Genomic DNA, 16,688 nt, shown 5'->3' on the forward strand with positions numbered 1-16,688 from the left:
AACATATAAAAGGAAAAACAGGGCCTAAGTTAAAAGACTCAGGTCTGGGTAAATGAACAAGTGAGACAGCATTTAAGATAACTAACATTCACCACTGGAACCATGAGGAGTCCAGCAACCTCTAGTCTAGCATTCTAGTAGGAGACGAAAAAGTTACTAGACACGTCAGGGAATTACTACCCTTCAGTGACTGGAAAACAGAAGAGCAATCTAGATGGCACAAGGAACGCTCCCGCCCACCACTTGTTAAAGAATTTAAGAACAGCAGAGAAGTGTTTTATCTTTCCTCCCCTCAACTTCTGCCACATCCTTTGCGATCTTCTGCCCACATTAAATTCCCTCCCACTTGTGCTTTTTATCTTGCTATCCCACCAAGCTTTGGCTTGCCTGCCAGAGGCCTCCACTGCAGTGCAAGCAAGCAAGCAGTGCACACCCCTCCCCTTTGGTACCCCTGCAACAATCTTTGCCTGCACAGTCTTCAACACTGGGCCATCAGTCTGGCCCTGCAGAAAGGGAATGCATTATAACTAATGCTGCTGCTGCTGCTGCTGCTGCTGCTGCCTTAACATAGGCTGATCCTTTTGCTTCAGCTGCTTAATCAATACCTAATGTCATTATTATTCGAGACCTTGCTGAATAACTAGAAAACATAGCTGGCAGCAGCCAACACTCCTGGGTGAACTGGAAACTCTTCAACAGGAAGCAAGCCAGGGATAAACCCAGGCCTTCACTGTACTGGTCTGTTAGCTAATATCTTTAGATTAGCATACAGCTCTACCCCCACAATGACTCCAGGATTTACCTAAATAGATCAGTTCATCATAAACACAGGCCAGTCTTCAAGACTATTTTAAGCCAGCACCCTGCCCTACTTCCTACAGGTTCATTTCCTAAGCCAGGAGCCTTCCTTCCTTCTTGCTTTCAACAGAAGCAGCTAAATATGGACCAGCTAAAAACTAATAAACCTCCACTTAGTTGCCCCATGCACAGTGACTTTTGTCATAAAAACAGGTGGTGGGATTGATTTGGCACTGGGTTGTATAATACAGTGGTACCTCGGGTTAACAACTTAATTCGTTCCGGAGGTCCGTTCTTAACCTGAGGTACCACTTTAGCTAATGGGGCCTCCTGCTGCCGCCGCGCCACCACTGTATGATTTCTGTTCTCATCCTGAAGCAAAGTTCTTAACCCGAGGTACTATTTCTGGGTTAGCAGAGTCTGTAACCTGAAGCATATGTAACCCGAGGTACCACTGTAATAATAATATAATAATTTATTATTTATACCCCACCCATTTGGCTGGGTTTCCCCAGCCACTCTGGGCGGCTGTACATTCTAAAGGTCTTTTTTAAAAAAACACTTAATGAGAATGTACATTTTACAAGACAAAAAGAGCAAGGTCACAAGTATTCATTCCTAACATACATTGTAGTGTTTAAACAAGGCAAACACCATGAATTACATCAGTTGCAGCATACCACATGTAAAAAGCTTCAGTGAAATGACTTAAGACCTCATTTTTACACCAATTACAAGTGAGCAGAAAACACTGCAATATGGTTGTTTGTGCGGTGTCCAGATCATTCATCATTTATGCATGTTTTCTCTTGATGATCAGAGGTCCCACATTGTCTCCCATTTCATCATTATGGTTTGTATGAGACCCATCAGACAATGGAAACTTCTTAGACCTCCAACACCAGCAGTACACAGCTTTCTCCCCCAAATCTTCCATATCAAATGCATGAACTACTTTTGGGTTATCTTTCTGGATATGGAGATTTACCATCGATATGGCAATGGCGCCCACCTAAGAGGTGCTAGAACTGAGTTCTGGTGAGTTCCAGCAGAAAAAAAGCCCTGGTTCCAGCACCTCTCAAGTGGGTGCCATTGCCATTATAAGAGAACAAGGGAGGTGTTCATGGGGAGTTCTGGAACCTCTTTTTCTATAAAAATAGCACTGGGTGGAACCTTTATTCAACAAGTCCCTGCCTTGAAAGATTTATCAGACCTGTTTGTTGTTGGTCTTTACAAAGTCAGTCTAGTTTCCATGAGCATTTAGAAGAAGGTTATATCTTCTTTTTAAGACATATACCTCAAAGATACCTTAGGGTGGTATAGAAATTAATAATAATAATAATAATAATATTTTATTAAGGTTTCAGTGGGAAATTGCTGCTGCCGGGGACTTTTACAACCATGTATACAAGGTATATGTTTTACCTAGATATATGGTATTTTACTACTGCAAACTTCATATGAATGCTATATTCTGTAGGTTATCCTGAGAGATTTTGGGAGCAATACTGGTGGGGTATAAATTCACAAAACAAACAAATATTTTTGCTTCTTATCTGCAAGCACCCCATTTGTGTGAACTAAAACATTAGAAACTGTACTGCAATTTCAGTCATGAAGGCCTTTCTAGCTATAAAGTGGAAAAAATATTTCATCATTTTGTTTTCAAGAAACATCAATTAATTTATAGCTGATACACAAGATATAGAAGTCACACACTTACAGAAAAATTATATACTGATTTTTATGTTCTATGTTTTATGTTTATGTTCTATGTTTTATGTTTTATGTATTTTACTGCCACTGTATTTCCTCTTTTCTCAAGCCAGAAACCAGTTTGGACACACACATCATCCCTCTTGGTCACTCTGGATTTTTACAACTCCACCTATATATGCAGTTGGCACTAGCTATGCAGCATATATCTATTCCAATATGTGACCCTTTAGAATACACTGGCTATCATGTGACCTTATTGCTTCTGCGGAATGCATTTTAATTTCTTGGCCAATTTTTTTCACAATACTGTAAGAAGAGCGAGAAAGGAGCTTCTTAAAATTATTGGCAGCACTAGGAAGGAATCTTCAAACACTTCGGGGCCATGCAGAACATGTAAGAAGTTTGCCCTTTAGCTGCCAAACAACTGTTAAGGGATGCCTTGTCTTCCTCAGAAGCGAAAGATCATGTCAGAGCACAATCAAAGTCCCTCCATCAGCCACTGAACTGAGGGCTTGAGCTGGAGCAGTCAGAAGATCCTGCTCTGCAGACCAGGCAACAGCAGAAAGCAAGACTCCTGGATTCCATACCTGTCTTGGCCAAACTAGAGACATCCAACCACGTGCCAATAAATGACATTAATGGTGCCCAGCCCTATTTCCTTCTATGTGTGAAGAGCCTGAGCATTCACACAGTCCTAGCTCACTAAAACAGCCAGTGTGGTGTAATGTTAGTGTGTCAAACTAGAATGGGGGAGACTTAGGTTCAAGTCTTCACTAGAATCATAGAATCATAGAGTTGGAAGAGACCACAAGGGCCATCAAGTCCAACCCCCTGCCAAGCAGGAAACGCCATCAGAGCACTCCTGACATAAGACATAAAGTGAATTGGAAGACCTTGGATAGTCAATACCTCTCAACCTAACCTACATCACAGGGTTGCTCTGAGGGTAAATATGGGGAGAAGGAAGCATACGCTGCTTTTGGGCTCCTTGAAAGAAAGGCAGGATATAAATGTAATAAAAACAATGTAAAAAAGTAAAATGTAAAAAACAAATGTAAAAAAACAAATGGTAAAAAAAACCTCCCTGGTCCTGAATGGGGTAACTGTGCCCCTGAAGGACCAGGTGCGCAGCCTGGGAGTCATTTTGGACTCACAGCTGTCCATGGAGGCACAGACTGCCTCACCAGAGTGGTGCATGCTCTAGTTATCTCTCGCTTGGACTACTGCAATGCGCTCTATGTGGGGCTACCTTTGAAAGTGACCCGGAAACTACAACTAATCCAGAAAGCAGCAGCTAGACTGGTGACTGGGAGCGGCCACCGAGACCACATAACACCAGACTTGAAAGACCTACACTGGCTCCCAGTATGTTTCCAAGCACAATTCAAAGTGTTGGTGCTGACCTTTAAAGCCCTGAATGGCCTTGGTCCAGTATTCCTGAAGGAGCGTCTCCACCTCCATCGTTCTGCCCAGACACTGAGGTCCAGCGCTGAGGGCCTGCTGGCGGTTCCCTCACTGTGAGAAGCCAAGTTACAGGGAACCAGGCAGAGGGCCTTCTCGGTAGTGGCACCTGCCCTGTGGAACACCCTCCCACCAGATGTCAAAGAGAAAAATAACTACCAGACTTTTAGAAGACATCTGAAGCCAGCCCTGTTTAGGGAAGCTTTTAATGTTTAATAGACTATTGTATTTTAATATTCTGTTGGAAGCAGACTAGAGTGGCTGAGGAAATCCAGCCAGATGGGCGGGGTAGAAATAATAAATTGTTGTTGTTGTTGTTGTTGTTGTTACTACATACAGTTAAATAGCCTAGGAGATTCCTCAACTAAATCTTATGGTCTCTGACATAGTGGATTTTAAATGCATTAAAATGCATTTCTCCTTCAAACCACCAACAGTTTTCTTTTGTCCATCATGAAAAATGTCTTGATAATCAGCCATTGATTATATCGTGCAAGAGCAGTTTGTGAAAGATGCTAGCTATTACAAAAAACTACTGCATGGGTCTTAGGAAGCACTTCCAGCTGGCTTAAAACATGGCAGCGGACAGCCTGACTTCTTCAGTGGTCTCATCAAGCATGGGCACAAGCACTAGCCATAGCTGTTAACTTTTCCCTTTTCTTGCGAGGAATCCTATTCGGAATAAGGGAATTTCCCTTAAAAAAAGGAAAACGTTGACAGCTATGGCACTAGCTAAAACAAGCTGGCTGTTAAAACACAGTTTACTATTGTGGGCCCCATGCACACACTGCGCTAAAACTGAATGCTGTACTACTTTCAAGCCTCTCTTCAGCTGGGAGGGGGGCAGGGAGCTGACCCTTCAGGATTTAGGGAAGGCCACACATGTGCCTTCCAGATGCCCTACTGGCAACTAATGTATTAAGAACAGACACTCTCTTGGTCTGTAAATCAGTCTCACCACTTTCCTTCTCACCACAGGCCTTGGTATCAGCCCTGTTAGCTAGCCTCTGCCTACATGGTGTCCTCCAAAGACAGCTGGATTACAACTCCACCATCCCTGACCAATAGCTATGCTAACTGGGACTGGTGGGGAGTTGGGAGTTCAAAACATCTGAAAAGTTCCACTTTGAAGAAATCTGTTGTACACATTTACATTCAGATCTATCATTATTCATGCTGGCATTCTATGTTGTACAGAAGAAGAAGAAGAAGAAGAAGAAGAAGAGGAGGAGGAGGAAGAAGAGTTTGGATTTGATATCCCGCCTTTCACTCCCCTTCAGGAGTCTCAAAGCGGCTCACATTCTCCTTTCCCTTCCTCCCCCACAACAAACACTCTGTGAGGTGAGTGGGGCTGAGAGACTTCAGAGAAGTGTGACTGGCCCAAGGTCACTCAGCAGCTGCATGTGGAGGAGCGGAGACGTGAACCCGGTTCCCCAGATTGCGAGACTACCGCTCTTAACCACTACACCACACTGGCTCTCAAAGGTACAGTTGTACCTTGGAAGTCAAACAGCTTAGGTCCTGAACGTTTTGGCTCCCAAACGTCGCTAACCCGGAAGTGACTGTTCCAGTTTGCTATTTTTGGAAGCCGAACGTCCAATAGGGCTTCCAATTGGCTGCAGAAACTTCCTGGAGCCAATCAGAAGCCATGCTTTGGTTTTTGAACATTTTGGAAGTCGAACGGACTTCTGGAATGGATCCCGTTTGACTTCCAAGATACGACTGTAGTTGAAAAAAATCACGTTTGTGTTCACACAGCTATCAGAGTTCCGCCAATACACCAGCCTTCTTGCTCAAGTAGCACCAATTCAAGCAAACCATATCTCATTTCACTACCACTGAAACTGACCATACAACTTGGTTCTCTGTTTCACAAATAGAACAGTAAATATACAAATATTAATCCAGTATAGATAAATTTAATATTTACAGAGCTTGGCTCGTTACTCCAACATTCCTAAAAACTAAAAATCAAGCCAGTCATCAGTTCTATACTACACTTGTGGTACACTAATTAATATACTGCATATAGATATGATAAAAAGTTATTACAAATGTTTAAGGCCATCATTAAATGGCACTCAATTATTTTGATACACGAAGCTCACACAAATCTGTCTGCTTTTGTGTTCCTTCTTATTTTTCTATCTAATCTGTTAGCTTCACCACTGCAACAATAAGCTTGTTTCCTATTCAGTGCTGATGCTTTCCAGTTTTCAACAAACATGAAACTGTCTTTTTATACCAGTTAAATTTGTTAAAAAACTGAGTATCAGTGTCTTCTACGGCCCGTTTTGGATTTATGATATGTTTAGTTACAAAATCACATCAAGTTACATATCCAGGAATATATCCCAATTTCAGGACTTTCTTTTTATATCCCTTGTTTAACATTAAAACTCTAGTAAGATTAAACTTCTCTTTCATACATTAATTTGTGAACATTAATCCAAATCCTGATTCATGTTTTTACCAAAGCTGTAGATTTTCTAAACCCTTTTCAGCTAACCTTCCAGTTCCTCAAAGTTTTTCCCCTGGATTGTCCTTGCCCATACCTTTCACATTTACACAGTGCTTTAGCCTTAAAAAAAATGAAGCAAGCATTACATTTAATTTCCCCTGCACTTTCTTTATTATTTATTACTACTTACTGTTGTTAATAATAATACTCTATAAATAGACTTTTTCCTACATGGCAATATCACCCAGGAAATTTATTTACTGTATTTCACTCCTGAATAGAGAAGGGGTATTCTGGGCTCACCCTAACATTCCAAGTCTTTGAAACAACTGTTCTACAAAGATTCCAGTTTATTCAGTATTTAGGGCTGAATATACTGTTTCCAACAACTTTGACATAATATTTGTGAATATTTTTGGTTTGTTCTTAAATTTTGTATTGCTTTTATTGTTCTTTTGTTGCTGCCTTCGGGTCCTTCAGTGGAAGAGTAGGATAAAACCTAACTTAATTAATAAATCTATCCAACCTTTTTTCTTCTTTTGATCATAGAATCATAGAATCATAGAGTTGGAAGAGACCACAAGGGCCATCGAGTCCAACCCCCTGCCAAGCAGGAAACACCATCAGAGCACTCCTGACATATGGTTGTCAAGCCTCTGCTTAAAGACCTCCAAAGAAGGAGACTCCACCACACTCCTTGGCAGCAAATTCCACTGTCGAATAGCACAGTATAATCTCAGACTGTTTTTGTTCCAACATCAGCCTGTTCTACACCATTCTGACAGGGTACCAGCCTTGCCGTCTGATGATCGGTGCAAATATTGGGTAAGCCCATAGCCCTTTATTACTGGAATATTTTTAAGTTTATACTCTGCCTTTATTACACCATGTTTGTGGAATTCTTATAGACATCAAAATCAGTGTTATCTGCAAACAAAAAAACTACGGCTTTCAGTTTCCCCTGGGGGCATTTCCTACTCCTTTTCTTCTCAGCAGCTGAAGTGGGTTACTTGGACTTCCCTTTTCCTTCAGCTAATGAAAGATTACAGCTGCTTGCCCTTTTGGCATTTTCTTTTCAGCTCACCAGGCATCACTAGATACAGTTTAGAACAGCCTTCCCAAGCCTGGCATCTCCTGGTGTTTTGTATTCCAACTCCCACCACCCTAGCCAACACATCCAATGATTAGGGATGGTATTCCAACACACTTGGAGGGCATCAGGTTTGGGAAGGCTATGTTAGAAGCTTCCAATTTCTACCCGATACGTTTTCCAGGAAATGCTAAATTCAAGGCATCATGCAGAAATTCTTTCTTACTTTGGCTTCACAGTGCAAGTAAAAAATCTCTTTTCTGGACCCAGGATAATAATCTGAAGCACACTGGGAAGCATGTCAAGTAGTCAGAGGTGGTGGTGATGAGGAGTTTTAATGTACTACACATAAATATATCAAATATCAAAATAATAATAATAAGGGGGGGGGGGGACCCAACACAGACATTTTGTTAAAAACTGAAGTGTAAGCAAAACTTTCTTATCAAACCACAACTACTACTTTAAGTAGTAACTGAGGTAGCAAATAAAATTGTACTGTGTGGTATATTTATGAAATTTAAAAGTAAAACTACATTCAAATAATGACTAAATATATACCCAGTGTTAGAGATAGAGCTGCAAACTGCTGTGGTTTAAAGATAATCCAATGATGCCTTTGTTTTTGCCAGCTGGGAAAATAGAGGGGGGGGGGGAATGATGGTTTCTATTGTCATCTTTTAAGATAGCAAACAAAAGGAAAGTTTTATTATCCAGAATTCAAAGCATCACAGAAATAGTCCTTCACAGTTAAGGAAGTCTAGGGGTTTTTTTTAAAGTGCGTTGTCTCCTCCATCTCTGCTCTCCACCTGAGTCAACATACGGCATTTTGCTTATAGAACTTCTTGGTTTCAAAAAAAGTTCTAAAAGCATTATGTCATATGGCACAGGAACTTGCATCCCAAGGAATTTGTAAAACATAAAAAAGAAATCAGAACTAAAGCAGCTTTTTGGATTTTCAGTACCCTCAACATTATTTAATGGAAACAGAAAACCCCCAGAAATAAACAAGGTTTTCATGCAATTGAGTAGCAATATATCCATAGATATTTGGTTAAGTTTTATCACCACTGACCTCTTCAATACTAGATAATCATACACAGCAAATGTCATTAACTAGACAAAATAGTGTATCCTGAAGCCATTTTTTATTTATATCCCAATCCATCTCATTACATATTATCAATCATCGCCAAAACTTTTTTATTCTTTTCATTGTCACAAATATATTTATCTTGCTCCTCTTTCAATAACTTGTGGTTCTCTCCATTATCGTTTTATTTTCATAAGCATTCTAGTTTGGGCTGAGAGAGAGTGACAGATTATTTCTTTCCCGCCATTCCTCCAAAAGGATTTTGTTATAAGCAATAAAAAACAAACAAACACAAAAAATCTTAAGAATAATTCAGTACAGATGCAGACTGGGAAAAGATCACAGCTTAAAAGGCTTGTTGAAAGAGGAAGGTCTTTAGTAGGCACTGAAAAGACAACACAGATGGAACATGACTAATATTCAAGGCGAAGGAATCCCAAAGGATAGATGCCACAACACTAATGGACTGATTCTAACCTTGTGCAGAACAGACCTCCTTATAAGATGGCACCTGCAAGAGGCCTTTATTTTAAAATGCAGTGATCAACTGAGTATGTTCGGGGTGAATGAAACAACATTTCAGGTATCTGGTGCCAAGATGTGTAGGGCTTTATACTCCAAAACCAATACCTTGAACTAACTGGTAGCCAATGCAATTCTTTCGACAGCAGGGTAGCATGTTGGTTATATCCTTGCCATTGCAATTGAGCCATTGCCTGACGGGACCAAATACACAAAGTTGTTCTGTATTTTGCAACATTTATATGTAATTTTCCAACTTCAAGCCCTAAAAGTACTGCTTGTTAACCATTGGTTAACCATTCACCCTGGTGCAGATCTTAGACCCTAGATTTATAGCTAGAAATGAGGACAGAATTGCGATTATATATGACTAAATTAGTCATATATAAATATATAATCGCAATTCTGTCCTCATTTCTAGCTATAAATCTAGGATCTAAGATCTGCACCAGGGTGAATGGTTAACAATGTGATGTAAAAACACTGTTATAGAAACAGTTTGGCCACAGTGACATATGCCTTAGTTATATCCCGTTAGAATTACTGAAACACACTCTACCTGGCGCTGCCTTAGAAAAGTGCTCAGAAACTTCAAGTGGCTCAAAAAACTGCAGCCAGATTGTTAGCCAGGGCTGGCTGTAGGCAGCATCCCAGTCCCTCAGTACAACAGCTCCCCTGGCTACTGGTCTGCTTCCAGGAACAATTTAAAGTGCTGGTTATGACACTGACCACTTATAAATGCCATCTCCAACTCCTCAAAAAATTCCATCCACGGGGTCTCTGGAAAAAATTATATATCACTTGGGAAGACAGGCAAACTAATGTCAGTGTACTGGAAAAAGCAAAGAACACCAGTGTTGAAGCAATGATTCTTCAACATCAACTTTGTTAGACTGCTCGTGTTGTTCGGATGCCTGATTATCGCCTTCCAAAGCAACTACAGTCATACCTTGGAAGGCAAACAGAATCCATTCCGGAAGTCAGTTCAACTTCCAAAACGTCCGAAAACCAAAGCGCAGCTTCTGAGTGGCTGAAGGAAGCTCCTGGGTACAACTGCATTCTGTTCTGAACTTAAGAATGGAAAGTGAAATGCTGGTGGACAGCAAAAGAGGTTTAAAGACACTCCCAAGTGTCTTTAAATAAAAATAAATCTTTAAAACTGAAGTATAAGCACAGATAATTGGGTGGGAAACACTGGCCTGTGAGTGCTCCAATTGGAGAACAGCCTCTACCAAAGGCATCATGGACTTTGAAGAAGCACAAATTCAGGACAAAAGGAAGAAAGGAGCTAAGTTGAAGGCACCTATGTCCCCACTGTGGAAGGACATGTGGATCCAGAATTGGCCTCCACAGTCACTTGCGGACACACCGTTAAGACTGTGTTCATAGAAGACAATCTTACTCGGCTACAAGTGATCACCAAAGAAAAAGAAGAATACAGCGTAGGCCCAGGCTATTTGAAAGAGCTTATTTCCTCATATGATCCTGCCTGGGCTCTGAGATCTTCCAGGGAGGCCCTTCTCTCAGTCCCACCACTCTCACAGGCACACTTGGTAGGGATGCAGGAGAGGGCCTTCTCGGTGGCTGCTCCTGGACTTTGGAGTTCCCTCCAGAGAAGTTTGATAGGCTTCCTCCTTGTTGTCCTTCCACTAGCAGGTGAAGACTTTCTTGTTCCAAAAGGCTTTTCGGAACTGACTGCTTTTAATGAAAGGGCTGGTAATTACCGTATGTATATGTTTTAATAGATCTGATAGATAGATAGATAGATAGATAGATAGATAGATCTGATAGATAGATGATTTTAATTTTATTAATGTTTAACTGTTTGTTAATGATTGTTCCCCTTCCCTCTGTCATAGCTATTCCTATTTTTTTCTGTAAGCCACCTTGAGTCCCTGTCAGGGGAAAAGGCAGGAAATGGGCCTTTGGGCATCCCTTTTGATTTTCAATGACCCTCAGTTTGGCACCACTAACCGGTATCACAAAATGTTTCAGTTTTGCCACAATGTTCCTAGAAAGGGTGGTCTAGCCCTATAGCATTCTAAATTATGAAGCAAAACTAAGAAGTAGAGTCTAAATCTGATTTATACAGTGGTACCTCGGGTTAAGAACTTGATTCGTTCTGGAGGTCTGTTCTTAACCTGAAACTGTTCTTAATCTGAGGTACCCCTTTAGCTAATGGGGCCTCCCGCTGCCGCCATGCCCCCGGAGCACGATTTCTGTTCTCATCTTGAAGCAAAGTTCTTAACCCGAGGTACTATTTCTGGGTTAGCGGAGTCTGTAACCTGAAGCATCTGTAACCCAAGGTACCACTGTACCTGCTACCTCTGTAAATCCCTTTGTGTTGTGCCTAGATTATAAACTCAAGACCATACGTCTATTTATTGATCATTGTTAAGGCTCTTTTTGGACTGAAGACCAGTGTATATATACTTCAAATAAATCAAACAATAAAAAGATTCCAGCTCTGTGCTGAGCAGCTGGGTGACTAGATGATCTCCAATATCTCTTCTGACTATGATTCTTTGGTTGGTTCTAATATCTGGGACTCTCAACCCTATCCCAACTCAATCAAGAGCCCCTCACTGGTTATTTGAAATGACAGCAAATGGAAACTTGGTGTTATTGCTCAATCAAGTATGCTCCAAAAAAGCCATTTTTAAGCTCCATTGTAATATGGAACTATATTTTAGGTGATTTGCTCACTAAAGGTCTGCTGCATTACAGAAAAGGCCGTCAGAAAAGCTTAAAAAATAAAACTCACTAGCTAAGCAGTGGCACTTGGAATAATTTTGGTTTCAAACGTAATTGTTACAGTAGATGTCTTATAACATCAATTTATGATACAGCATTTGGCTATAGCAGCCAAATTCCAGTGTTTCACAATGAATTACTGGAAGCCTACTGTAACTGATAAAGAATCAAGCCTTTCATATTTCGATAATTAAGCTATGACCAAGCAAAACCCAATACTTTTACAAGTTTACAAAACTTACAAGTAAAACTGCTTTGAGATGTTGCAGCATGGATGGAATTTTAATCTTCTCTCATCCGCTTTTGCACAATTGCATATGAAAACCAATACCATGAGTAATCTAATTTGCAGAATATATCTCATGTTTTATAAGCGAAGGAGTTATACACAAAAGTGCCCTTTTACGGTAAAGGGTAAAGGGACCCCTGACCATTAGGTCCAGTCGTGGACGACTCTGGGGTTGTGGTGCTCAGCTTGCTTTACTGGCCGAGGGAGCTGATGTACAGCTTCCGGGTCATGTGGCCAGCATGACTAAGCCATTTCTGGCAACCAGTGACTATGTCTACATGTCACTGTAAACCATAGTTAGTGCCAAGATGGCTCCTGCTTTGCTCCTCCCCTAACAGACCACAATTCCTAACTTAGTATTACAGTACATCTGAAATAAAGATCATGGTTTCTTTCCTTCTAAACAAACCATTATGCGAAGCCAGGGGTTGTTCTGGGGTTTTCAACTGTGGTTTCAGTGCAACAAACCACAATTCCCAGGTTGGATGTAATGCTTATTGCTCTATCTTGTGCTCTTGTCCACCTTGTATGTAAATGTCTCCTCATGCAATCATCTCTGATTTGCAGACAGTTGGGTCAAGGACAATGCCTGTAGAAACACATGAAAAGTCAAACGGATTAAACCCTGCCCTTTCAGACAGTTTTGCTGTGCACCAATGTGGCTGGAATTCAGCACACACTAACCTAAAACCATGGCTATCATACACTGAGATTGTCATAAGACAATCCATAAGGAGATGTTCTTTTCTCACCTGGAGGAGGGCAGTTATCAACTGGGGAGGAAACTCCATACTCATGGTCTATTCAGTTTTTAAGCCCCATGTTTGAAATGAATGGATGAATGAATGAAGACAGTGGCTTTATCATCTGGTATTACTAAACTTATTTTAACTTGGCTTACATATGTTGCTAGTCCTTTGCATTTGCAAGTTTCTGCAACTGTGCTAAGATTCCACCAAATTTCACAAATAATTTGGATGTAGAAATAGATTTAGGTGTCCACGGGACTAATGGCGGGAAGGGAGAAATCAGCACTAAGTTTCTTATTGAGCTGCTTTCTTATATTCAGTGTTCAGCAAGTCAGATATTTTTAGTGTCAAGTTTGCAAGAATTACATCAAGGTTGTAGAATCAGTTCTGTAAGAGTCAGATCCCAAAAACCTCCTCAGAGATATTCCTTCATATTTTTTAAAATAAAGACAATGGTAAAACAAGATACTGATCCTCAGCATGGAATTTTCTAAGGTCAGTGCTTGGAATGAGAAATGTGAAAAGGGGCCCAAGTAAATTGATGGGGGAAGGGTTGGTTTTAATAAAGGATAGAAATAGCATAGCTTAAAGAAGATCTAATGTTCGCAAAGTCACTTGCAAAAATTAATATATGGAGCAAATACAGTCTTGTATATTTAATAAGACGGACATTTTCAGTCCAGAAAGTGATCAAAGTCTGGATTTCTCCCCAGAACTCAAATATAAGTTTAGCGGATACAGTAAATTACCTTGCAATCATTTTGCCTTAAAATTACTTCAAATAGGGTCTGCTGCCAACATTGGAAGGAAGGAGAGTGAACCAAAACACTCATCACATTGGAACTCATGATGAAGACAGAAAAAACATTAAGATGCTTCTATATCTCAAATGCTGCTTCACTCATTCCGCACTGTACGCTTGTATAGTGATTTTTTTCTCACTGAATTCTGGAACTACTTAATATACTAGATCGGGTCGGCAAACTATGGTCCCCGGGCTGGATCAGGCCCAGCAGGGTTCTAAATCTGGCGCCCGGCAATTGCCCAGGTGCTACAGAGGAGTGAGCAGCGGGGGTGCAGTCGTTTTGGCTCAGGGCCTCGAAGTCAGGAATTACTCAGGGCGGGGAGGGCCTTTCCTGGGAGGGGCTGTGCGCAGGTGAGCGCCAGAGACCCCAAGTCCCTTTCCGTCGCAGGAAACATCGCAGGCACCGCCGCTCTAGCTGTTGCCGTCTCAGGAGACGGAGATGTGCGTACGGCTTCTCGGGTTGGGATCCCTCAGCTGGGAAGGGAGGCTTCGCGCTGCCTATCAGAGCAGCCCCAATCCCATTCCTACTTGTGTGCAAGTGGGGGGGGGGATCTCTCTACTGGGGCTTTTTTAAAAGCACCTTCCCCTGTGTGCCTCAAGCTTCACCTGGCCGCTCTCTCACCCTCATCTACTTTTTGCAGAAGGAGCTGTGCAGTCCCATGTTGCAGCAGCTTTAAAAAAGTCCTAGTTTTTTTCTTCCTTTTTCTGAGTGTGTAAAGGTCAGGGGTGGATATGGTCAAAGGGGTCTCTGGGGGACTTGGGAGTCTGCCTCCCTTTTTGCAAGAAGGCACCTGTGTTGGTGGTGGCTCAGGGCTTACCCAGCGCCAAAGTCCAGTCACACACACCTGGTGCCGCTCCTCCGGAGCCGCCATCTCTCCTTAGCCTCAGCCGTTCATTCCCCTCCCCCCAAAAATATAGTCCGGCCCCCTGCTGAAAACGTTCGCTTACCCCTGCATTAGACATATATCAGGCCACAACTGGTCATAAACTTATTGACTAAAGTTAATTATACTGCAGTCTATTTCCCTCTCCATTTTCCTTTTACAAGCAGTTAGGCCAAGAGTTGTCGACTACCCCAGACCACCAAGCGGGTAAGTGGGTGGGGATTTGAACACATATATGTCTGGTCCAAATCCAAAATTCTGTCTCCCCAACACCACACAAGAGGCTTCCCAGCTCCAAGTTCACATCCTTAGAGCTCAATCCTGTGCATGCTAACTTTGAAGTAACCTCTATTGCATTCACTGACACTTATTTCCAAGCATGAATGCATAGGACCAGGCTATCAGGTATTATATTCTCCTATGGTCTTACACAAAACAGCTCTCAGAGTCACATCAAAGCAATTACCGTACTTTTCCGTGTATAAGACTATGTTTTATTCTTTAAAAATCATGCTAAAAAGTGGGGGTTGTCTTATACATGGATGGTGCATAGGTTGGACGTTTGATTGGTTGCTGCCACGGCTGTCAGCGGCTATTGTGCGTGTTATTGGTTGCTGCGTCAGGGAAAGACAGGAGGCGGATTTAGCAACGTGTGCGGGTGAGCGATTTTCGGCAAAAAAAAGCTCAACAACTCTGGGCAATCCTCTACAAAAAAGTTCAACAACTCTGTGCCATCTCCCCCCATTTTCTTAAATTTGAGTCCCCCCAAATAGGGGCGTCTTATACATGGGGGTGCCTGATAGACGGAAAAGTACGGTAGTTAGTTCTTGCCACTCTTAAGCCATCCTCTGTTTACACAAGCAAGGTGAATACAACAAGGCTCAATGGTAGTATTTCTCTTTCTCCCCACCTCTAAATTCTTCCAATGAATGTTGAAGTGAGAGCTCCAAATTCTATGGTAAGAACAAATGAACATACTCAAGATTAGTCTTGAATTTCTACTACTCACTCATCAGCAGCACAAAAAGTAAAGTGTAAAAAAGTGTTAAAAAATCTTCATAAGAATATGATAGGAAGGGGGAAAGGAGGGGAGACGGGATCAGAAATAAAAGTGGAATGGGGGGGGGGGTCCTTTATCTGGAATTCTGCACCTATTGGCCAACTACATCATTACTGCAAGACCCCATCAGCTCAATAACAATCAACTATCTTTCAAAATACTGTTTACCAGAGGTGAACACCTTGTATACAATACAAGCATTCAAACTGGGACTTGAAAAACAGATAACAATAGGAGTCTTGGAATAATGAACCACAACACTTACAAGACAACATGGCAGAGATCTAGTTAACACCTGCAACAGAAGAGATCAAAGCTAAACTGGCTGGTCATAACAATTTCTGATGTCCAAGTTCTCCTAGTACCTGCATTGCTGAAGTTGTTTATCTTGAACAGCTAGCAGGGTGCAGCGTGCACATTTAAACAAATGAGTGTATGAAAGATCTTTTCCCAATACGTGGGGTATGATAGCTGGAATCAGATTAATTAGGACAGCTAAATCTACATTGTAAAAGCCTCCCACTAATCCAACAGCTTCTCGATTAACATTTTGCCCTCCTGCTTATTAACTGTTTCCAGTATCACTGGCTATTTTAAAACAGCATGTGCTGTTTCAGGCACACAAATGGGTTTAGGTGGTCACTGACCATTAAATTAACAAGCATGCTGAAGAAAAGCTGGAAGGTTTAAAGAGTAACAGCAAAGAAAGGTTGCAGTATGCCTGTAAGCACCATAGTCAACTGGTAATGGGGACCTGATGACCCCGCCTGAGCGCACGCACACCCACCCATCCCAGCTGTTATCTGCCACACAGATTGTTTTCACATTTTGCTCCTATGTACCCATTTAACAGCTGCACAAACACCCCACAAGCACATGAAAAAGAAAAAGGTTGCTGTAAGTAGCACAGGGCTTTGAAATGTCACTGTCACACAAGGGTGTCACCACCAGCCCTCAGCCCTAGTTCTGCATCAGCCCTTCCTGCCCCCCTAATTTATGTCAC

At 41.6% G+C, this 16,688-nt stretch overlaps 2 protein-coding genes across 5 annotated transcripts in view; both read right to left on the reverse strand.

Annotated features, from left to right (window-relative positions):
• PPP3CC (protein phosphatase 3 catalytic subunit gamma) overlaps positions 1 to 16,688 on the reverse strand; it is a 76,450-nt gene that overhangs the window by 59,072 nt on the left and 690 nt on the right. The gene's annotated exons all lie outside the window — the stretch shown is intronic.
• LOC308464435 (CDGSH iron-sulfur domain-containing protein 1-like) lies at positions 1,354 to 1,809 on the reverse strand. Its single transcript, XM_080983770.1, has one exon. The coding sequence runs from the start codon at positions 1,787 to 1,789 to the stop codon at positions 1,592 to 1,594; it is 198 nt and encodes a 65-aa protein (XP_080839896.1). The 5' UTR covers positions 1,790 to 1,809; the 3' UTR covers positions 1,354 to 1,591.

This window comes from Podarcis pityusensis (assembly GCF_964106645.2).
Source record: "Podarcis pityusensis genome assembly, chromosome: 15".
Lineage (NCBI taxonomy): Eukaryota > Metazoa > Chordata > Lepidosauria > Squamata > Lacertidae > Podarcis > Podarcis pityusensis.

Bases quoted from the DNA above. Each gene is read 5' to 3' on its own strand.
- LOC308464435 (XM_080983770.1), bottom strand. From the start codon at position 1,789: ATGGTAAATCTCCATATCCAGAAAGATAACCCAAAAGTAGTTCATGCA.